This window comes from Haliaeetus leucocephalus, unplaced genomic scaffold, assembly GCF_000737465.1.
Source record: "Haliaeetus leucocephalus isolate CR32 unplaced genomic scaffold, Haliaeetus_leucocephalus-4.0 Scaffold140, whole genome shotgun sequence".
Lineage (NCBI taxonomy): Eukaryota > Metazoa > Chordata > Aves > Accipitriformes > Accipitridae > Haliaeetus > Haliaeetus leucocephalus.
Window position 1 is genome coordinate 16708839 of NW_010972576.1, and position 24663 is coordinate 16733501.

The 24663-nt window shown below is 42.5% G+C and overlaps 1 protein-coding gene across 2 annotated transcripts in view; it reads right to left on the reverse strand.

Moving 5' to 3' along the window:
- SLC20A2 (solute carrier family 20 (phosphate transporter), member 2) overlaps positions 1–24253 on the reverse strand; it is a 39688-nt gene extending 15435 nt beyond the window's left edge. Inside the window, exons 1-8 of one of the 2 annotated variants that reach the window (XM_010586254.1) lie at positions 24197–24253; positions 17701–18251; positions 12822–12962; positions 11494–11579; positions 9388–9484; positions 7275–7391; positions 6376–6579; positions 4375–4963 (exon numbers count right to left, since the gene is read on the reverse strand). In XM_010586254.1, the coding sequence (XP_010584556.1) occupies positions 4375–4963; positions 6376–6579; positions 7275–7391; positions 9388–9484; positions 11494–11579; positions 12822–12962; positions 17701–17989 (1523 nt within the window). In that variant the 5' untranslated portion in view covers positions 17990–18251; positions 24197–24253. Of the gene's footprint in view, positions 1–4374; positions 4964–6375; positions 6580–7274; positions 7392–9387; positions 9485–11493; positions 11580–12821; positions 12963–17700; positions 18252–21720; positions 21815–24196 lie in introns of those variants that run through there. The other variant, XM_010586253.1, reaches the window with a different exon arrangement.
- Between the last annotated feature and the right edge of the window lie 410 nt (positions 24254–24663).

The window sequence follows — 24663 nt, forward strand, 5'->3', positions numbered from 1 at the left end:
GGCTCAGTTAGTCCCAGCCCTGGAAGGGCTCCAGCATCCTTGACACAGCAGCGCATATAAGCTCTGCAGCAGGGGGGCAGGAGGGGATGGTCTGAACAAAAGAGTCACCCGAATAAGGAGTTACCATGACTCCCTGATTCTTTTAACGCACAACTGCCCTGGCCAGGATCCCTGCTGATGTCAGCCTAAACACAAGCCCTGACTGCTACAAACATCAGCTCGTACAGCAAAGATGGCTGGTATCCTTACGATGCTAAAAAGCATCCTCTTGGAAGACACTGGGGTCTAGCTACCCTTATTATGAGTTAGTTCTGCAGTCGAAGGCAAAAATACTGATTTAACTCTTCTAGGTCCAGGGGAAAAGCCTGGACAAAGAAACAAGGGAGGTCTCCATATGACTTTTTGCCCACTTAAAAGCAATCCAAACTATATGGAGCCCTTCTGGTTTCGGCTGGGATAGAGTTACCTGTCTTCCTAGTAGCTGGTACAGTGCTATGTTTTGAGTTCAGTATGTGAAGAATGTTGATAACACTGATGTTTTCAGTTGTTGCTCAGTAGTGTTTAGACTAGAGTCAAGGATTTTTCAGCTTCTCATGCCCTGCCAGGGGACCTGACCCAAACTGGCCAACAGGGTATTCCATACCATGTGACGTCCCATCTAGTTTAGGAACTAGGAAGGGGCGGGGAATCGCCGCTCGGGGACTGGCTGGGGGTTGGTCGGCGGGTGGTGAGCAATTGCCCTGCGCATCATTTGTACATTCCAATCCTTTTATTACTACTGTTGGCATTTTATTAGTGTTATCATTATCATTATTAGTTTCTTCTTTTCTGTTCTATAAAACTGTTCTTATCTCAACCCACGAGTTTTATTTCTTTTCCTGATTTTCTCCCCCATCCCACTGGATGGGGGGGGAGTGAGTGAGCGGCTGCGTGGTGCTTAGTTGCTGGCTGGGGTTAAACCACGACAGCTCCATAAAGCATTTCTGAGGTGCACCATGGTTCAGTCTGTACTGTATGCCTCATGCTTAAATATGCTCTAAAACAGGTCAATCATTTAACTACCTGCAGTTTTTAATTTTTACATTAGCTTTTATTTTTTCTCTCTTTGCTCATTTTATCTGCTCCTGTCCCTTCAAGAAATACCAGCAAAGAGCCTGATGGAAAATAAACAGAAAACATGGGACCAGAGTGAGTTCCAGGATGGGGAAGGAAAATGTAGGAGACAAGCCCAAACAAAAAGATGTGGACAACAGAGGTGCTTCCCTAAATATATGAGTGAGGTGCTTAAAACCAAATGTAGAGGAAAGCAGGATTTTAATGACATGATTCAAGGCTGAGAAAAAAAAATTAGAGAAGCAGCTTGACAGCAACACCTAAATATGAGCAGAAGGAAAGTGAAGGAAGGAGGGAGATGAAAAGATAGCAGCCTTCAGTGGAAGATGGATTGCCAAGGCTTGCTTTCCTACACAAATGTGGACAGAAGGCCATGCTACTAGCTAGGTTCTACTGCATTATTTTTAAAACAACACACTGCCTTTCAAGCTCTGCAGATCTTTATGTGACATGTGGAGGAGCCAAGAGCCCAGTAAGAAGTCTTCTGCTCTGCTAGACAAAGACTGGCAAAATGTCTCTGCTACACAATCCACAGGATAGATACCTGCATTCCCAGAGTGTTTTATCTACTCAACCTTTTTGGCATACAAAGGGGTCTTTAACACTTGTTGCTTAGCTGGAACTCAGAACAATTGCAAGCATGGGTTCCTATACAACTCTACACCCATGACCATCTTCTTGCATTTCTACCAGCTTTGACAAAATGAAGGTAACCTGCTCTTTAGTTTTGCAATTACATGAATTCAGCTTAAGAAGAGATTTTGGAATAAACAGCATTTAATAAAAATGCATGCTTGCTGGCAAATTTGGTAGGATCACTGACAGAAGTACAGATCTGCAAAACACCAAAAAATATGAATTTTCAGGAAGGGATATTTCCAAGGCAACAAGCCAGTCCAAATGCAGAAATCTGGAGGAATTAGGCTGTGAGATGCAATAAAGCATACTGCACAGAGTCCAAACCTTGTCTTTCATCCTGTCCAGCTCCTATCAACACCAAATTTGATTTCTGAACTGACTGCATCCTTACAGATCACTTTCTAACAAACTCTACTATCCTTGCCTCCTACAGAAAAGGCAAGTGATGCTTGCATAAACATGTGAGTCCTTGAGGAGTATGTATAGACATCACCTACAGGGAATAAAGGAGCAGGGGCACCTACTGGGGTAGGCTAAGAACTTTCTGCAATGGTATTTCCCAGGGTACATTACAAGAAATTATCAGCAGTGTTTGTCCTTATGCGTATGTTCCCCTCAGCACTCGCTGCTGGCCAATTGCAGAGCACGGGTACTGGCCTCCATGGGTCTTTGCTCTTGCCCAGTGTGCTCAGAGCACAGGTCCTGATCAACAGAAACCATCCGAGAGGAAAGAAAGTTGCATCGCTGTCCTCTGACCCAGAGGATGAGGGGATCCTTGACTCCTTCCCGGAACCAGATCCCCGTGGATATGAAGGGAGTAATAACAAGAGCGAGGACAAGGCAGGTCTTCAGAAAGGCCTGTTCCAAATTCCCAGGACGCTGGGTGGGTGGGGAGGAAAGAGGCATGTTAGTAAGTCTTTTCGAGATGAGCTGTGAGTTAAATTGGGTGGCTGACAAGAACAAGAAGCAATAACTGTTCTCCTTGCTGAGTGGGACAGCATTTGCCCAGATGCCTAAGGAGCACTATGAAAGTTATGAACGCTGCAAAGCCCCACTGCAAATGCTGAAACCGACACCAGCAGGGCACGGCTAACAAGGCGAGGGTTCAGCAGGAAGGGGACTCAGTATGGCCTCAGCTACCACCCAAATAAGGACCGCTGCTTCGACAAGCAGCTTCTGTGTGGATTTCTCAGGGGACCTTATCACGATACAGGAAAGAGCACCTACTAAATACCAAGGCTCCAGGCCTAGGGAAGAGGCAGCCCAGCCAAATCCTAATGGAAAAATATGCAATGTTCCCAGGGACAGAGCAAAAATACCCAAACTGCCCTTCAGCTACATGCCCCCAAGATGGCGAGGTGCAATAGGGCCCTGCAGGTGAAGCAATGTTACAAGCAGATGAGCAATGTGAGTGCAGACAAGGAAGGTATAAATTGCTCCATCCTGAGCCTACATCCTATGTCTGTCAGTCAAAAGTCTTGTACTTTGTGGAATAAAAGAGCCTTCAAAGGGAAAGAGGTTGGCAAATAAGTAAGTGAAGAGACACTATTTCGTGGGCGTCTGACCGGATGACAAAGGGCAAAGAAGTGCAGATAAACATTTCTGAGATCAAGATATCGTCAGCTGTCTGAGTCAATACGAACATGACAGAAAGACTCCTGGAGGATGATCCTTTTCCTTTATTCCTGGGAAATTATGTTAATGCCACAGGATTTAAGGACAGACATGCTTAAGTCAAATGACTGAAGGATGAACTTGCTGGCTTCTTCCAAAGTCAAGGAGCAACTCAACGGTGATAGCGGCTCTGGATAAAACTCCTGACAGGGAGTACTGTGTACTGGAATGATGCTGGGAGATGGGAAGCTTCTTAAATGAGCACTAGCCATAGCCCATGTCCCCTCTCCACATGGGGCACAGGAAAGTGCCCAGGCGTCCTTGGGAGTAGCTCCCTTTGTTTTGGTAAGAGAACTGTGGCAGCTGGAGAAGTTGTATGTGCAGTTTATGAAATTCAGTAGGACTTTGATGTTAAGGCTTGTTAGATTTTCTGGGCTACTTAGTGATACACTGCCTCACACGGTCCTAGACCCCTGGAGAACTACAAGCAAAAGATTCAGCAAAGGGAAGTCTATAAGGGCTGCAGCAATCAAAATGAAGACGTTCTTCACACACCTCTTTTTGCAGTGGTGACAAGAGATGAAATTCATCTAATGACAAAAATAGTCTAAACCTCTCATTTGTTGATGGTCTCCAATCTTGCACTTAAAATAGGCTGCGAACTCTGTCGAGCTGGGATTGTCCTGTTTGCTTTTACAGTGGTTGGCATGCTAGGGGGAGTCTCAATGCCTCAAAGCTTGCCAAAATTAAACCTGAATTAAACTAATTACCACACAATTAGCAACGAATAAAAAAGATGTTACCATTGAGAAGAAAATAAACCATAGACTGAGCAGCCCAACTCCTGGAATGCACCAGGGACATCAGTGTCACAAGGTTTGCAAAACACAGCCCTGATGATCATCCGCCTGCAGAAATGAATATGCTTTCTGACCAGCTAAGATGGCAAACCTTGCTCCAAGCACTTAAACGGTAAAACTGCTGGTTTGTGAGATCTCATCCTCTTACCTGACATCATTACCTCCATGGGCAAAGGATCCAAAGCAGGCTGTTAAGATCTGGAGGAAGTGGAAAAGTAGATGGACCTGAGATGTGTCTTTCTCTTCCTTATCCTCTTCCACGGGATCAACTGGGGGCCGGTTAGGATCTGCGAGTTCAGAAGCCAACTTCATTTCCACCCCACCTTCCTCCGCCTCAATCTCTGCCTCGGCCACTGCATTGCAATAGCTGGAGTAGCTGTCGTAGCGAACTCGCTTCTTGGAGTAGGAAACAGTGTCTCCCACTAACTTCTCACTGTCCTCCGGAGTTGACATATCTGCTGCCTTAAAGGAGGAATGCACGGGCATGCCACAAATAGCAGCTGTATAACAAGTATAGCTGTTGTTGCGTCGTAACAGTTTGTAGTTGTTTTCTTGAGCGGGCCTCTCATCGGTGGCCCTGTCCAGGTGTATTTTGTGGAGCAAGTCTTTGTATAAACCTGAGTCCTTGTGCACAGTGTGATAAACATGGCCATCGCTCCTCATCTGGCCATCGAAGCTGAAGGTGCCATTGGAAACAGGTGATTTCACCGAGGTGTGCGTCATCGAAAATGCTCTTCCTAAAACGGCAGAGATTTAGAGTTTTTATTTCTATGAAATGTACTACAGAAGCCCCCTCCCTCGCACTTCATGAGACAATAAAACGGCAGTAATCCAAGACTACAGGACAAAGAAGATCAATTTGCAACATACGCAGTGAATAAGCCAAGATTCACCGCAAAATAAACTCTCTCATCTTCTGTGCAAAGAGAGCTTTGTTCCAGCGTTGGGTCTTCCCCAGACACGCTGTATGACGTGCAGCAAGTCACTTGGGATTGGCTACTCAAAGGTAATACTTGAAGGTTAAATCCTCAGGTTCTTTGAAAAAGTAATTTCTATAAAATTCCTTTCTTGTAAAATAAGCTCTACTTTTTCTGAGGCTTTGTCTACATTAATAGATAAGGATTTCAGGAAAGGTGATTTACTGTAATTTCATATTGAATATGAGGTCACCTTTCAAAAGCACCTATGTTTAAAAGACATTTACACAAATTCTAAAAATAATTAAAAAAACAGAAAGCAAAAAAGTTCATGTTCTACAGAAATATTTCCTCAGCTATTCCACCATTTTGTATATCTTATTTCTATGAACAAGATTATAGTTATTCCCACTGTATACATTTAACATTAGCGTACGCTGTAGGACACATGTCACAGCTAAGGCAATATTTCTGAAGAAACTATCTTTTTCATTTCCTGACTTCCCAGATTTCCACTGTGCAACATTCAGAATTGGTTTTAGCTATTTTTAAACTGGAAGCACACACTCAAAGGGCTTCATATGATGACTTATTTGATTTTGTAAGAATCAGTTGAATATATTAGGCATTTATTAACCAAATTACAGGGCTGTGTAGATGTTAGCAAAGTGATATGAAAGTCAGCAGACTGCTAAGTAGGGGGGGTGCGATCCCACCACATGGAAGAACAAAAAGAGCTTTATGCACACAAGCCTACTTATAAATATATGTTCAGAAAACAATGTGTGAGATTTTTCTAGTGGACACGCTCCAAAAGGATCATACGTTTGTCAACTAAAGCCCAAATCTTTTCATCTCCTGTGGTAGTATGCTAATCATCTTTATGCTGAATTTAACCTTCATACATCAGCAATTTGTGTTCTCTGTATTTTTCCACTGCTTTAAAGGATGGAGGATACATTAAGGATACAAAGTAAAGCAGAAAAGAAAGTAATTTTTGTTTTCAGCTGTTTCTAAAACTGAAATACAGTCATACAAAATGTAATTGTTTTTAAGTCCTCTCTAGAAAATGTCACTTGTAATGAGCATCTTTCCCAACAAGTGCTGAAGAGGGATTAGAGCTGGAAGTCCCAAACGTTAACTTACCATTTACAACAGAGACCTACTTGCTCTCAAGAAACCCTACCGAAACAGGGAGAAGATAAACCCTCTGTTTTGTCTTACTTTCTTACCATACGGTACACGTGGATGGTTTCCATTTGCAATAGTATCTGATGCCCCAGCAGCTTCTGTTACTGAGCCAGTAAGGGGAATAGTGCTCTCGTCAGATGCTTTGGCACCGGGAAGCTCTTTAAAGACTGGTGTTTCTTCATCTTGAATTTTATCAAGACTTTCATCTGATATCCTTGACAGTGCAGCATCTTTCTTTAACCGGCCTAAGGAAATAACAGTACTGTAATTTTAAACCCAGCCTATCCGTCTTGCTGCTTATGTTTCCACTGTTTGCATCAACGGCATAGATCAACATGGATACAATAACCTGGCTCCATTTCATACACATTCTTTATTTATTTGTAACACTTATCTTTACTAAATTCATCTGAGAAAATTCTACAACATCTTTGTTTCTTCCTACAAAATTCACCGAACTAGGTAACTGAAGTAAAATGCCGAGTTGCTCATTTATTAATGAACTCTGAAACTTTTCTCTGCATTTTAAACACTGCATTTGTTGAGAGTAGCAAAGCAAACAAGCAAAACACTGTAAAGCCTAAAAGCTGTGATCAGTCCAACTTACTGTAAAGTTAAAGAAGTCACTTAATCATTCTGCCAGATTTTTCCTCTTTAATGTTTCCTTAATAAAATATAAAGCAGATTATATTCCAGAATTTATTTTCCTGTTTCCTCTGGACTCTAGAAGAAGTGAGCACTGCAGTGGATTGCCTAACAAGGTTTTGAATTTCTACCATTGCAGGTTTTTAAGAGCAGGTTACACAAATACATGAGGAATAGTTTAGGCACATCCTGCCTGTGGGTGGGGACTGGACTAGGTGACCTTTCAAGCCTCCAGCTCTGAAATGAAATTTTCCATGATTTTACATCACCCACATTCCATCAAGCAACTACTTACTTTCTATTTTTCTCTTCATCCAGGGGCACACACAAATCCAGACTAAGATGGCAAATACTAAGGATACACCAACTGATATTAGAGCAATGGCCCACATTGGCAGTACCAGTCCCAATACTGTGAAGACAAAGAAATAAAACCTAAGCAAACTGTAAATTAACATGACTTAGTTATCTCAGGCAGTGGAAGAGCAGTCTGTTGCAGAAAAGCCTGTGCTCACAATGTATTCAAAACCAACATGAATGAGCCAATAATTTTTAACATATATATCAGTTCATGCAGTATTTAAAGGTCCAGTTGACATGCAAACATTTGCAGGTTTAGTCTTCCAATTCTCTGTTACCCCACTGTGACCTTATTTCCAAAGAAGTCAGGGGTAAAAGTCCCACATCAGGGCTGCTAAAACAAGTTTGCAGTGGTTTTATGCACTAATGCATGTTAAACCATGTTGCCCATTAGGGTAAGTATTTACCTGACCTTTGCTCTGGTCAATAAAGCCTGATGCTTACTTGATCTAAGCCATTATTTGCTTATGATAATAGCTTAATGTAGCACTTGAGAGCTGAGGTTTCAGTCCTGCAATGCACAATCACATCAATAACTTGTGTTCCCGTAAGTATCCCCCCAAAAGAGCTCCTTGCGCTTGTTCAATTAAGTGACCAGACCCTTAATGAAGAAAGAGCTTGGACTCTGATCTTTCAAACCCATGTATGCACACCTATCTTGAAACCTACGTGATTAATTCATCCCTGTAAGTAAATGTTGCCAAGACAGAGGCCTTGGAGAGTAAATATGTATTTCCTTAGCATCAAAAACAGAGTCACATCTTTTTATTCACACACTTTAGAAACTGCTAAGCTGAAACAGAAGGCACATTAAGATTCTTATTTCATTTATTTTGCTTAATGAGTCACTGCAGAGTGCCTGACCTACTTCTGCAGTACAACTAATGAGGAAATGTTGGTTATACAGCTGACTTACTGTGAAACATCTTGGATATGTCGCCAGTTAGACTTAAGAATAAGGAATAGCTGAGTTATGTTACCCTCAAATTGGGAACTTCTCAAGCTTTTTATTAATTTTTAGTAATGCTATGCTATGAAGTAGAGTCTACCACTAGTACATCTGGTGCGTCAGGTTTTAGAGAAAACAAATTTATATTCAAAAAAGGTCACTTTCTAAGCCTGCTTTCCTAATTCAGGGGCATGTTCAGGAGTCTCTCTTCACTTGCCTGTTCGTTCATGGCTCTGGGGCAATAATCTAATCTAAAGATAACTTTTAATGACCACAGTCTTCAATAAAGTAGTCGAGAGCATTGAACATCTTTTTTCTGAACTCTTTTGCTGCAAATGCGTGTTTGCATATACACTGCTTAAGTAAAGTTAAATATAAATATATAAATGCAAACATATAAACACAAATGTGTGAATCTAAATATACAAACATAAATATAAGTTCAATATAAACACAAATATAAATAAACACAAACATATACATGCACATAAAATATACAACTATTCAAAAATACAAATAAAGTCCTGACAATGACATGTATCATTTCCTTCTACTGAGCTGCAATGAAAACACAGCACCCAAGAAAGAAGATGCATTCAATGCAGAAACAGGCTCGGGGCTTCTTATCACTGAAGGGAAATAAAGAAGTAAATTTAATTAATAGGCTCCATGCCAGATCTGCCAGAACAGTGACTCTGCTAATTTCAACAGAGCTATAGCATTAGACTGAGAGCAAACAGCCTACACCTGCTCTTACCGCCCGCTTTGAACCTTCCCTCCTTGATGCACGTACCTGAAATACCTTCGAGAGCTCAGATTTACAAAGCTGAAGCTGGCAGCTCAATACTTCCCCTTCCTCTAAAGGGGGACTTTCTTTGTAGCTGCGCTCTTCCCCACTAACCGGAGTGATCAGGAGGGAGTCACAAAAACACATGCACAAATGTGGGGAGGTGTATGATTTACTCTTGCCCTCGTTAACTCCTAACGTAGGAGATAACCGCGCAGTGTCGACAGCTACCTGACAGCACACTGGCAGAGCATCCTTATACACTGCAGGAAGCCTCCTTCCCGTGCCTCCTGCTGCGGATGGCTCACTCACCTGGTGCCCCCGTGTACATGATGGAAAACACGTTAATAGCTATGGTAGCAGCATAAAACACTGGAAGTGCGCGGAGACCGTTGGGCACAGGGTCTTCCTGCATAGGAATCAGGGAAAAAAAGGAAACGTTAGCTGGATTTTCCACCAGATTAATGTCAGCATGAACCGCCATGAGGAAAACACGTGCTCCTGAGTCAGCGTCAGGCAGGTGGGGCTTTTGGGTGGATGGTGAGGAAAGGATGGTGACCTGATGCCTGATTACACCCAAGTCCACAACGCTGCTCCTGGCAAGCACCAGCACTCTGGGGAAGCTTGACACTGTTAATGGGAACTAGGGAGGCAGGTTGTACTTTCAGGTCGGCTGCAGACCTGCTGGGTGACCCTGGGGCAGGTTTCTTCCTGCCAGTGTCTTCTTGCCTATCTTGTCTCCAAGATGGGTAGTCCCTTTCAGTCAGCAAGACTGAAGGACAGCCGAGCAGGACAGGGCTTTGACATTTTTGGGGCAGGGCTACAAGCATCAGTGCAACGCGTCCATCGCAAAACCTTATTCCTAACCTCCCAGTTTCGACTGAGATAGCCTGGCGCTTTCCACCAGCTAACAGAAATCTCTGAAATATTAAGTGTCTGGCAGTATTAAACAGGTAACATACACAAAGGGAGTGTGCAATGTTTAGCACACTGCTGTGCCTGCTGCCTGCTGGGGTCTCGTGCCCTCGGCACTCACAAGGAAAAGCTCAGCTGACGGCGCAGCGGAAACGCACCGTGCGAGCCATGGAAAAAGCCTTTGTGAGGAGACTGTTTTGGCCTTTTGAGGGGCTCCGCGTGTTTGCAAAGAGCCTGGCGAAGCTAAGGACTGGCTAATGTGGTTTTGTTTATTGCTGCCATGGGCTATAAAAGGGAGCCGAGAGAAGGCTGCGGCCGCCCTGCGCTGTGCCCCAGTCCCAAAGCGTGATTCATCACGGGCTGTATCCGCAGGGCCAGCTGTTCACGGACACCCCCAACAAGGGCATGAACCCCTACAACCAGGCCACAGACTCGCAAGCTAAAAAGCTGCTCTTTTTCTATGCACACACACCGCGGAAGTCGCTACCTGCTTACGCCAGAAGCTCTACAGATCTTACTACTTTGTGAATCGCACAGATGGCTGTCAGAAGACAATTTCCTCAGCTTGAACTTTTCCTGCCTCTTGAATGCTGAAATATGTGGCTTTTATATCAGAGTTCATGTGATTCTGATGACTAATTTCTTAAGTTGTTAGCTTTTGAATGCAATAGAGGAACTTTTCCTCGTCCTTTATGCAACTTGAGTAATTTTAAATTCAAAGCTGAGTCCGAATTTATCATCTGCTTTTATCGCTGACATTTATTTACATCAGAAATAAAGAATGATGAAGCTGAGGTTACAGGTGGCATTATTTATAGCAAAAGAATTAATCCCTTGTCTATTTAAGATCCCTGTGTAACTGCTAATATAGTGTCCCTTATTTTTAGCAAGTTGAATGGTGTGAGAGAAATGAAAAGAGCAGATAAAAGTGTTCTGGTTTCCAGTTCATGCTGGGTGGCAGGCAAATCGTCTTCCGCACTGGAGATATATGGAGTGATGTTACCTCAAAGCTGCCACTTTTGACTGAGGTCACTAAAACGCATCGATTCAGATTTCTTGAGAATCTAGGAAATATGCAGATGCCCATCTTCTAATGTCTGATGTGCTAGAAAACCAAAGCTTAAAATTTCACAGCTATGAAATACCAATTAGAGTATCTCCAAGGAAGGACTGTTCTGTTTAATTAACAGTCAGAACGGCTATCGTGAGGCTAAGTCAATACCAACAAGTTTGTACTAATACAGAAACAATCCTTTAATCAAACAGAATATATAATATTAATTATCATGTAGCACCTTCTAAGCCTCAAATACTTGTCAAATTACTTTGAGCTTTCAGAACTGCGAAGAGCAAGTACAGTTCCAAGGGCTATTAAAAAATTACTGGTCTCCTGTCCAAAAAACAAGCCACAAACTTTCAACTCTAGACATGCCAGCACTCAAATGGGAGATTAGAACACAGCCTTCATAATGAGCACTCATTATAATAGTGAGATTCCTTTACCTTGTTTAAAATGAAGAATCTAATCAGCACAAAGAGAACTCCAGACATCAAACCAGATAACAGTGGGGAAATAAACCAAGAGGCAACTGTGTCGAAGAAAAGAAAGAATGAAACATGAAACAAATAGTATTCTTGCATAGTAGTTAAGTAAGTAGTTAATGAGCAATAAATTTAAAACAGTTCGTGTACAAGTGGAATGAATGTTCCCTATGTTTACTTACAACTGTGCAACTCGATGCCCACTTACAGTCATGAAAGTCAAAGTAATGCTAGGCACTATTAGAAACATCAGCCAAAGCATTTCCCGATAATACTGCAAGTTTAGCAATCAAATTAATCAGGAAAGTTTCTTGTAGTCTGACGCAGAGCAGACCAGGAAGGCCCTGTAATTTCCTAATCACCATGACCACGAATGTTGCAAGCAAGTGGAAAGCAACTGCATCTAGCAGGATGCCATGCTGCTCACAGGGTAAAAGTCTCGATTTCCAAAATGCCACAGAAGCATCAAATGTAATGAATAATGCATGTACATTTTTTGCAGGCCAGATTTGCAAGTGTCCAGGACTGATTTTACTGAAGTAGGTGGCAAAACTCCCACTGATTTCAATAAAACTGGATTAGGGCAGTGCTTTGGAAATCTCATCCAGAGTGATTTATCATTTGTGGCATAGTTAACAGACTGATTCTGCTGTCATTGCAAACTCTCCTCTACTTTTGACAGAATTAAAAAAAAACCACATTGCTCCAGCTTCTCTTAAGCTCAATTGGATTTCCCTGCCTTCAGCATCAAATCCTTTTAATACAGGGTTTAGGCTGTGACTCGGGTTACAAGGCTTCCATAACAATAATAATGAAAACTCCTTCACATCCCTGCTTGGCTCTGCTGATCTTGGCAGTGGGAGGCTGTGATTTAAACATGTGCTGTATGCCCAGCTTTCGCCTCCCTGAAGCTGGTGGGTGGAGAAACATGACTGTGGGCATTCACATGATGGCTACCATTGTTGAGAGCAAGAGACGAGGTGGTATGAGCTGCCACGAAAAGAATTAGAAGAGGAGGAATGTCACCTTGAAGCATGTCTCTGAGGGACAATGTCTCCTCAGCTTACCGCTGGAGAAGTGCAACTTGCGTCTTACCCCTTTCTCCACTGGAGACACACTGCAGCCCTTAAGGAACATGGCATCAGTGCATCTTCTGAATGACAAGACTGGGGTGGAAAATAATTTAAGGAGGGAGTGCTATCAGCACAAAGCAGATTTCTGGGAATGTTTTTTGCAGGCAGCACACACTATTTCACATACCCTCATGCCTAAAAAGAAACAGCACTTACCAATCTTGACAAGCTGCATCCACTGGACTCCCTGCGTGCCAATTGCCACCAGGGAAAATCCAATTGTAGCACCTACGATGCAATGGGTCCCTGATATAGGGAGTTTCAAGAATGATGCAATCAGCTGCCAAACAGCAGAACCTAGATAAAAAACCAACCATATGGTATAAACAACAACAGTAACAATGATGTTGTGCAGAAAATTCTTTGCCATGTACCCACATTCTTTTATGAGCACTGCCTACACTCCACATGCACAACAGAGATCTCCTAAAGAGAGTTTTGTTCCTGTTCTGTCTCAAAAAGCAGATACTAAGACAGTCTAATAGCAGCTTTGAATGCTGCATCTTACTTATGATTTTTTTATTACTAACAGCTCTTTACGCTGCACAACGGTTCTGCAGTTCTGCCTTTTTTTTTTTTTTTGAAGGCTTTCACTATTTACAGTCTGTCTTATTAAACACACAAACTGCTCCTAGCCTGCATCAAGCTTAGAAAACCTCGTTCTTGAGAGCTGGACCTGGAAGCCTCCAAGTGATCAGTGTGAGGAGGCATCCACCGTTTCTCTAATGAACTACCCATGCTCCTAAACTCAGATGCTACCACAGAAAGACTCAAATTGTGGGGCAGGGAGTTTTTATGTCTCTTCTCAGTGACATGCAGCCATCCGGAGTCCTCTATAGGAAAAATGGACTGAGGAGGGAATAAGGACTCTCTCACTGCCTTCATTTGCAGCTCATTGTGGCACTGGAGAAATTCAGAACTGCAGAAAAGGCTTACCTTAGTCATGGAATAGCCAAAGATACCTTTGGCATAAGGAAATAAGATCCCCGAACTAAGGGATGGTGGCTAATGGTCTATAAAGTAAATGCGATGTCTGGTGTCCCAACAGACATCCCAAGGAAGGATGTTTGTCAAGAGTGCAGAACTGCCCCCCCCCCAAAAACCCAACCCCAAGCGCCAGAGAGTATGCCTTGTATTTGTTTTCAGTCCCAACTTCCAGTAGTTAGATCAGACCACAGTTGGCCACCGAGCCCTCGAGCACGCAGCTCCGTGCTCTGACTCACTGTCACACTGCAAGGACCCAGGTTCCCTGCTCCTCCTGCAGTGGCACTAACCTCAGGACACCAAAATAATTTTGGCAGTGACACAAGCTTTCTGTGGATGTCACCTAACATTAGAGAATTCTTAGAAAGATCTCTTCTGCATCTTAAGACTTCATGGCCTTAAGACTAAATCTTCATGTGTCAAGAGGCCCCAATGGCAGCAATCAAACTGCCATGAGAGATCCCGTATTTTCTGGCTTGTGCCACCTCTCTTAACAGATCTGCAGCAGACGCAGGTGATAAAGCAAGGTCGCTGAACATACGCTGTTACTCAAAATCTCAGCCTCCATCCTCAATTCCAACAGGACAGGATGGTTTGAAGGTCTTGAAGTGGAGCCATCTGCAAATAGTGATTTGCTGTCATCATACGTGGCTACATTTGGAAGTCAACCAGTTTGTAAAACTGATCTCTCCTGGGGTACTATCCCAAAACAACTGGTACTCCTATTGCTATTGGAAATTCTAGATCAAACAAGGAACACCTGCTCTTTAATTTTTTGGCTTCTCTTCTCCTGTACTAAAATAAAAATAAATACACTTTGAAAATTCTGACATGAACTTAGAGACCAGCAAGTGGAAGTGAGGTGAAAGAGAAAACAGATGGTAACATCTGTAAAGAGCCAAATAAACAGATAAGCCAGCCTTAGATATGTAATTACAAAATACTCAGCCTAAAAAATAGGGAAAATGCAACCAAGCCACAGGTGCACTGCAAATGTGTAGTGAGGGCTGGGGTTCTTGGGGGGGGGGGGGAAATAGAGGAAGTATGGCACTATTTCTTATTTAATCAACTTCATGTTGAAAACAAACAGGAGAGCAAGAGGGAAAGTTGTGGAGGACTGAGGGATGGTCTGAGAGGGACAATGCATGGTCTAAAGAAGTTTAAGGAAGCACATTAAGGAACAGAAGAAAATAAAAATCAAGCCAGAGCAGGACTTCCCTCTATGGCTGGCAATGCCTTAACTACCTACATCAAAGCCTTAACCCCTCTTTAACATAAAATGCATGCTCCCAATTTTTATCTTTGCCAAACTAGCCTAGGAAGCAGAAGGCTCACTAGACCTGTCACGAAGCCCCAAATTCAGACTCTTCATGCCCGCTGACGCCATGGCCGCATAGCCTTTCCTCGTGGTTGCTATCTCCTAAAGAAAGAGGGCTGGCTGCGGACTGCCCTGACCAAGAGTCGCCAGCACCGTCTTTCGGCTCAGGGTGGGTTTCATGCTCCCCTCATGCGCATCCCTTCTCCTGAGGCTCCGGTGCTGTGTGCCAGCTGCGAGCCCCCGTCAGGTACCAGAGCACCCGCAAGACTGGGTTAGTACTTTGCTTTGCTAATCCTGGCTGGGGTGTCCTCTCTGTCAGTGGCATCTCCTCGGCCGCACAAGCTGCTGACTTCAGCTCCCACCAGGACCACTAGAACAACACTCGGGCAATTCCTGACAATAGCCTGGCAATTAGTTAAGGCTAGGGAAGTACTACAATTTACTCCCAAGAGCAACAGTCCCTAACTTCCCGACTGCCTAACAAACAACATTTTAATACCCTACAAATTATTACAAAATGTTACGTTTTAAAATCTTAATCCTGTTGCTCTCTGCTTCCTTTTCTCTTAGGAGAGAAGGTTGCCCTGAAAATCACCATCTGCTGTTTGCTGCAAGCATCAAAGGATCTTCCACCAACATCTGGAAAGAGGATACAGTGACTTTTGGTCTCTCCCAGACTGTTGACTCATTTAAGCCTCATAGAAATTCAGAAGCTAAGTCCATTCGCAAAAACACAATCATGAGGCATGAGAGAATAGGGCGGGAAATGCAGAGCAAAAACAGAAAGAGGAAAAGAAAACATCCAGGAAGGCTCAAAGAAAACACAGAAAAAAATATCATACATCCAGAGAAAAGCTGGAGATGGACTTCAGGGAAAAAAAATCGAAATCTGCAGTTTGTAACTTGTGATTAATTCTGAGATTTAAAATGAGGAATTTCTTCTTAATGCCCTTACTGGAGGAAGGGAATGCAACTGGTCATGAAGTTCACACAGGCTTATGTAAATACGCATGCAAATAAGTTGTTTTCTTTGAGCTTCTGGCCAGTTGCCTCCACGGGGGGCATCTGAGACTTAAAACTTTGCCCGGCCAGGATCAGGATGCCAGAAATAGATACAGAAAAGGAAGAGGACCCTTCCTTCAACAGGGTCCGGGAGGATCAAGAATGTGAAGGTCAAAAGACGCAGGTCACTTACATTTCAGATGGTGTGCGCTGCTGCTGGGCGCACGCCCGTGGGAAATAATGGAGCTATCTCAGGAAGCAGAAGGCTAAATGATGCAAGTGGAGCGGTACTAAGAAGGCACCCTACAGCTTGAGGGAAAGACCAGAAATCTGCAGCTGACCTCGCAAGACATCGGTAAAGAGGAACTGATGGGGGGTGCCCAAAAGCATTTGATGTGGTTTGAGTTGGCAGCCTCACAGAGGGACCGTTTGGGGAAGTGGCTGCAGTCCCAGCGGTGATTTCTCGCTAACCAACCCCTCTTCCCCTTGGGCAGGGGAAGGTGGACAACTTTCAGGAGGCTCAGGAGCTGCAAAAGCCCAAGGGAACCACCTCCCCACTCTCAAGCACACAAAGCCACCTCAGACAAGTCCAGAAACTGGCACTCACTGCCCATCTTGATCCATTAAAATTACAGCAAACTTTTCCCATTTCCCCAAAGAAATGGGAAAATAACCACATGTAGTAGACCTCTGCACAGATTCACCTATCTCACATGCAGGTCCTGCCTGAAAACTGTGGGGAGGTTAGAGGGGGGTAGGTGGAATTAATATTTAGGTTAGGTTTACTGAGGTTTAAGGAAGAAAATCTCTGAGTGGAGCATCTCTTTCAAACAGAGGACACAGCAATGTTTGTATAAATCACGTTGCCCTGTCATGGGATGCCACGGACCTGTCAGACTGAGGTGGTGGTGGGATGCGCAGGCTGGCCCCTCGCCTGGGCTGCCTCTCCCACAGTGAAAGGGTTTCCTTCCTGCTGCCTCCTGCCCTTTAAAAGCAGGTTTGGTATTGATTCTTGAGGGAGCTCTCCAAAAGCTCACAAAGCCTCTTGCATATAAACAAAGAGTAAATACTGTGGCTTAATGTTACTTACCTCAGAATATGCTATTTGTTCTAACAGAGATTAATTTAACTGCAAACAAAAGCAGAGCAGATTCTAAGGTATACTGAACTGCTGTTGGTTTGAGTCAGAAAAATTGAAAAGACCTGAAATGTGTGACCATCTATCTTCACTGCTCCTTTAGTTTTGCCATGTGCAAGGGTGAAGTGTACGATTAATTGCAATCGCACAGCTAGACAATCAGTTTAAGAAATATGTTTGGATTTTCTGTAATTTTTTTTTAATTATTTAGGTAATTTCTTCTCGTATATATTCACTGCAAACTGCTATTTCTGTAGGATCTTCTGTATAGTCACAAATGCTATGCTTACATATTTTCCATTTACCATCATAAAAATCTCCAAAATAATTTTTACAGTACACTAGGAATACATATATATGATCCACTATGTTAAAAAAAAAATTTCTTCTATTAGTTAAATGGCTGAACCACTGAAAAATGTAAATTATTAGAAGCATTTAAAAAACATAGGAGACTAAAAAAGGAATACAGGTCCCTGCATTCACACAAAATCAGACGTGCAAGTCCAGAAGACGGGAAGACTTAATTAACAATATTCACAACAAACAGGATGACAAATACATGTTACTTGGAATAGAAAAGTATTACTTACCAACCATTGCACTCACTTCTCCTGCCATCAGCAGTGGGACAGTGCTGTTGTACAGGTTAACGTCAATGATACCTTTCCGAATTGTTTCTCCTACTTTTGCTCCCAGTAATACTGAGCCAGTGGTTTCAAAAACTGAAGCCAAAATGCAAGCCTGGCGTAAAGTAACAACACCAGAGCCCACAGCCGTTCCGAAAGAATTGGCAACATCGTTTGCACCAACTGAAAAGGCTAAAATAAAAGCAATGATAAAACCCACAATGACCATCCACAGGTACTCATCCATTGCCATCTTTCCTCAAACCGTAGATTAGCTTCCCCTTTGCAAATAGTTAATAGTCAAGGCTGGAGGGCACCGCAACGGATTTGGAAAGCAGATTTCTTGTAAACAATGAGTTCTCTCTGGAAAGTGCTGGGTAGTGTTAGAATGTGAAGAAACTGCTAACTGCTGATTTTCAAACTACTATAAATACTGTTCATTTGGCTGCCTTCGGTCAGCAGTGAAACATATTCCATATTTTGCTCCCAAACTGGTACAACTGCGATGTTCTGTCCTGCAACAGAAAAAAAAAAAAAAAAAAAAAAAAAAAGAAAATTAAAAAAAAAAAAAAAAAAGGAATACTCAGTGGAGCCCGTAACAATGTGTGTTTTCACAAGTAAACAGATGATTTAAACCCACTAATGGGGTCCTACCTCGGCATGTGACTGTTCTAATCATAAAGCAATTCAGAAAAGGTTAAAATTAGGTCACCTCTAAAGCAATATGTTTCTTGCAGTATCACTGACGGAGAAAATCTTTTGAGCAATTTAAAAGGATTTAGAAAGGTTGGGGGTTTTGTTTGTGTTGAATTCACCAAGCAGTGCAATAACCCCTCTTTCTAGAAGGAGGACTCTTCCTGGCTTTTTGCACCCAGTGAATATAAGACATGCAGAATATCTAGACCATACCATACAGCCTGAATTCCCAGCTGATGTACATCACCTAGCTCCACCGACCTCAGCAGAGCTCTCACCATTTTATTAGCTACAGCCAGGGATGCACTCCTTTGAAAAATGATTTTATCTATATGTCTGTCTCGGAAACGCCACTGAAAATACTCTTGAAGAGCATTAATATTCATCTATTACTGTTATCAATTCCCATGCAGTAGGAATACAATTTTCTTACAGCTTCTCAGTCACTGAAACAGCACAAGAATTGCAATATTCCCATATATCCCTTCAGTTCTAGAGAAGACTATAAAAACCAGTTTAACTAAAAAGTTGAGCGTTCTGCTCTTTCCTATAGATCATTACCAATTACTAACAGTTATTATATTCAAACCATTGTTAGAGATATCTTTTAGTAGTTCGTTTGATAGTTTCAGTTTTATGATCGCCTTTTGAATTACATCTTAATTAGTCCTTAATTAGGCTAATCTGAAAAAAGAGTGAGCTCTTCCAAACCAAAAAATGGGCAGAAAGAAAGGGACTTTAAAAAATAAAACCTTCACCATCCAAAAGACTGCTAAGCGGAGCGATAAGGCCCACACCGATGTCATGATGGTCAAAAGCTAGAAGCAAATTTGCCCAAACCATCTGCCTCTTCTGAGGGCTGCTCCTCTTCTGCTAGCAGCTGCCACGAAGACATCCCATACCACCCTCTGCTTTCCTATCCATGCTGTTTGGCTCCAGAAAAGTGCCATTTTGGAGGTGGCAAGGGGTTAAATGAACATTTAGCAGCAAATATCCATCACCCAATTCCATACGTTTTAAAAAGCATTTCAAGAGATCAGGGGATATCAGACAAAAATCCCCAAGCCCACCTCCTGCTCTCTCTCAGTTTCCCCACAGTCGCTTCAGTCTCACACAATATACCCACATCCACAGTTTCAAGGCCATGCTTAATTTCTTTTGATGACCCTAATGCAATGTAGGTCCTGCGGTAGCGATGAAGAAGGGTCTCTGAAACCTCTGAAATAATGGCAAAGTTAAAAATTAAAAGAGATTTTGCATATTCCTGAAATGCTGGATCCTTGAGAACAACCAACAGGAAAATATCACATCTATATGTAAGTGTTTCCAAGAAAACCCTTAAGTTGATGTCAAGGATTGATGCTTTCTCTAAATATACATATTCAGCAGAAAAGATGTCCCTCTTTCTTTCTCCAGGCTCCAAACTGGCTGAACAACTGCTGCTCCAGTCTTTTCCAGACATGGAGCAGACATCAACCCTTGAATGCCTTACACTCCAAAATAACATCTCGGAAGGTCTTAACAGCTAAAAACATTTGTATAAGGATTTTTATACTATGAGATAACATGAGAAAACGAAGCACCAATACATTTATGTTTGAAGACTTGTTGCCTTTTTATAATTCATGAGCACTCAGCCCATTGAGTGGAAAAGGACTTGACAAGGACAGAAAAGGCTAACAATATTTGGAAGAAACAATTAGAGTTAGCACTTGTTTGCCTGTGAAGGAAGACAAAACTCCATTAAATTCATTTGTTTAAAAACTTCTATTATGTATGTCAGATTTTTGCTAGGAGATGAAGTTCTGGACTACGGTCCTTCCTTTATACTGGAGATTAATGATTAAATTCTTCATCCTGCATGGATTTACACAGTACCTTTGCCAAGTTAGCCTCGGTGCCCCAGTTTCCTCTGCTGAAAATGGGCAAAGCTGACTGAGATCCATGCATGCATCCACATACCCTGTGATTATAAGAGACCCGTTTCCTTCAGACCCACAAGATGAAAGCACACCCTTATTCCCAACAGAGATCTGTCTTTTCTCCACTTATCAACCAACCTACCAATTTACTGCGGCAACCCAATTTCTGGGATAAGGAAGAACAGGGGGATTGTGACATTCCCCCACCACAATGGAGTTCATGGGACAACGTTTGCCAAATCTGGGTCCTCCAGCCACAGCGAGTTCCTGCAGCTTCCAAAATAAACCACTAAGTCACAAGGTTGCCTTTATTAGCCTCCCTGGGAGGAGGGAGAACTCCAGATGGTCCCAAAGAAATTAAGACTTCAAGTGTGTGTATGTGTGCTCCTGAGACTCCTTGTGAAAGCCAAAGAGTCTCCCAAAGTCTGTCAGGAGGGCTCTTGGCAAACAGCTCAGAGAGACAGCTACATAAACTCCCTCCCTGTGAAATGGGATATATGGCCACGGGAGAAAAGGATGTCTTAAGTAAGAAGTCACCCCTCCTGTCATTTTATGCAGGGCGACAGTTCAAAATAGAGCTTCCTCCAAAACCTGGGAGGCTCAACTTGACACCCACTGCGTATGCACCGTTGACAGAGCACAGCAACAGTCGAGCCTTGTCTTTAACACAATGAAAATCAAAAGGAAAAAAGGAAGGGGAATAAACACACTTTAAAAATTAACATGAAGGCAGCATTTGAATGGCTAGGTGTTACTAATTTCAACCTTAAATAACCGTAAGAGATGTTAAATGTTTAAAGAAAGAAAGCAAAAAAAAAAAGGGTACATCTCTGCTGAGAAAGTTTTCAGAAATGCAAAATATCCTGCAAAGTAGGCCAGTGACTAAATACAGACTAAATCTTGTAGCATGCTTCTTTCTAGAGCCCAAAATACATCTGGCATGCTCAGACACGCTGAGCTATGCCCCTCATCACCTAATCTAACCCAAGAGCCTGTGGTATTTCATGTTGTTACTGGGACAAAAAAGAAACTGGAAAAAACACCATACAGTAGGGAATGGCAGATCTTCTGCTCTCTGCGTGACAGCTGGAAGTCACTAGCCTGCTTCTCTCCTGCGCTTATTTGTATCTCTTCAACATGCCTCTATGCATGCCAAATGCAATTCAACCTGACCCACTAGATGCTAGGAAATCCTTGCATTTACCTGCGGGACTGATACTGCCTCTCCACCAAGGGCTCCGCAGTCAGGTGTGCAACGCTCCTGCAGCAGACACTGGGTGGAAAAATTCATTTTTCTGTTTACACTGTGGATAACTCTTCCTGAACCAGCCCAGCCTGCACTGCAGTGGCCGTGCTGCAAACTCACCCTTGGGCATTAGCAGGGCAGAGGAGCTGTGTTAGTTAGCACCGGGGAGCTGCAGGACCTGAAGCTGGAGCGTGCATCTCTGATGGCTGTTAGAGCAAAGGGAGATGTGTAGAGATTAAATTTCAAGTTGTAAGAAGCTAATTCTGCATTAAGGCAGTTTTCTTATGATCCATAATTAGAATATCATACTTAGGAGGTCTGAGTTGAAGCTTTTCACTGTTTAAGTGGTCTTAGAAACTTACAGACCCTGTACCTCAGTAAGAAAAATCGGAGTTTTGGAAATGCTAAGCACGTCCTGCTGCCTCGCTGGCAGATGATCCAGACACCCCCCTCAGACTTTATTTTGTTGCTAGCTAAACATCTTGTTATAACTCTGTCAACACAAAGTGCTATTTCTTCCCTAAGGCAGAGATGAAAACAAAACCTAGGTAAGGAAGCACCTTGATTCACGCAGAACGGCAAGTGAATCCTCAAGAAAAAGTCAGGATCTCCTGGTAACCATGAGATCATTTTAGGACATGTTTATATACGGACATTTACGAAGACAGCTCTTCTGGAAACTGTTCACAGTTCACTTCTAAGCCTAGACAAGTTTTTAGGAAAAAAATGATAAGAAATTTGAAAAACAAAGTTGTCCGTTGTTATTTTTTTTTGCCAAACAAATCGCTGCTAAAGAGAATGCAGAAAGATCTAACAACGGGGACGAACGGTTAAATAAAAGCTCAGGACGAAGTTCAAAGTCTAGGGAAGCAATCAGAGTGCATTCCCCACCTGCAGTCCAACTGTGTGACATAAAGGAAACAAGCAGAGACCCCATAAATGTCCTTTAGTCTTCTCTTCACAGAAAATTAGGGAAGAACCTACTGCGCTCGTGAAACATTGAAAGGTATATAAATCATCCCGTATGCAGCTTATACCACATATAAATCATGCTGTATGCAGCTCTTCTGCTCTCAGAAGTTGCCCCATGCAGCAGTTGAAAACTTTCTCCTACTCCGGATGGGACAGAGATTTTGTGAGGTCCTGCTTATAACTGTTTTGTTGTTGCCCAAGTATGAGCAAAAATCAAAAGACAGCAGCTAGTGTAGCATTTCTCAAGATAACTCTTACAACTACTCCACTTTGCATTATGACAAGACAGACAGAGGACAATGTCTTTTCCCCTGCAGAGTTGAAAACAGCAGCCGTTTCATGATAGACAGTGGCATTGAATTTATACTGACAGGCAGGTTCACTTCTAGTTACCAGTGGCTGACAAGTCTGTCTAAAATGCTTACCAGACAGCAGCTTCTAGGAGGTTATTCCATACCTCTCTAATTTCTCTGTGTTGCTCTTTACATAAAACTGATCTGTCAGGCTTCCCACCCATGTATATAAACTCATACCAGATCTGGCATTCCAGTCTATTGGTACTAAACACAGCACTGCAGAGAAACCAAGCCTGATTTATGACCAAAGCTACTAACATCATTCACACCAATAGTCCCTTATCATTTCCAGTTTGTTCTCAGGCCACACGGCTCGCAAATTATCTACTTTAAATTACTAATACTACACTTATGATATGAAAGGTGGTATTAATTCAAGTGGTTCAAGGCTAACATCCCTATATGGCTCTACATTACGTGCACAGGACTTGTCACAAGGCCAAGCATGATGCAAGTTTAATGCTCCAGTACACAAAAAGCACCCTTGACTTAAAAAAAAAAAAAAAAAAAAAAAAAAATCAGTTACCGCATCTGCAGAAGCAGTTTTTGTGTCAATCAGTTCCTGTTTTAACATGTTCACAATGTGCTTAAGCATACTTCACGCTACTACTCGATATGGAAACAAGACAGAAGTTGATAGCTTTCCAAGGACTCCCACCCAGTTTAACATCGCAGAGGGGGACTGCTGTCACCACCAGCTCCCAAAACTTCCAGACGATGCTTCATTTTCTTAGTCCCTATCAAACTCTGTGCCCAGCACTGAAAGGTCAAAAATGCATATAAAATATTTAGCATTCTGTTGGTGAAAACATTCTCTGAAAACACAGACAGCAGTCACATTTAAACAGCAATTCTACAAACAAGTTAGATAGGTAAAGTATCAACAAGTGCTTGTTGTGCATTTGCTGATAAATATCTTTTCCTCTAACTAAAGGACAATTTGATCCTTCAGTGCCTGAACAAAGTCTTTCTAACAAGCAAGTGGTTTTTATGATTCGACACTACAGATTTTCAAGATCCATTCAGAGAAAACAAGTTCTCATGGTTATGGAAAACACATTTGATAAAAGAAAGCCATGCAGAGAAATCTTTAAAACTCACCCAGTATTTAAAAGTTGTTTCAAAAGAAAAAGGAGCTAAGTTCTTCCAGCAACTCACCCTCCTGATTGTAAACACAGGCTGAAATCTAAAATAGACATCCTATCATTCAGCACAGTCACATCTGAACATGCAAACTTCCAGAGGATAGAAAGAGGGCTATAACTTACACCAGGCAGTCCGGGGATAAAATTCACTCCGGCACAGGAGAACACACAAGACAACACCGAGAAGCATCAATGTGAGTCCACAGCCTTATTCAGTAGGTGAAAATCTGCCTCCTCTTAAGCAAAGAATTCTGCTGGGGGTGGGCACTGATAAAACACAACACTGCGTCACAACTGCACTAGTGAGACAAACCAATCCAATGAAGCTGATGTTAAAAGCAACAAAACATTCCTCTTTTTTTTTTTTCCCCCACAAGCATAGGCATAGATGAGCAAGGAAATCTCTTTTTTGACCACCAGCTGAGCATTTTGGTGTGATCAGGTAATCTCTGCGGTGCCCCAGGTCTTCTATTTGGAAGCACAATTAAACACGCTGAATTCAAGTGCATGTGATGGTAGGGTACATACATCCAACTCGGGAAAGATGTTGCATGCTTGTTACTTTATCCATGTCAGTAGAGGTCTCACAG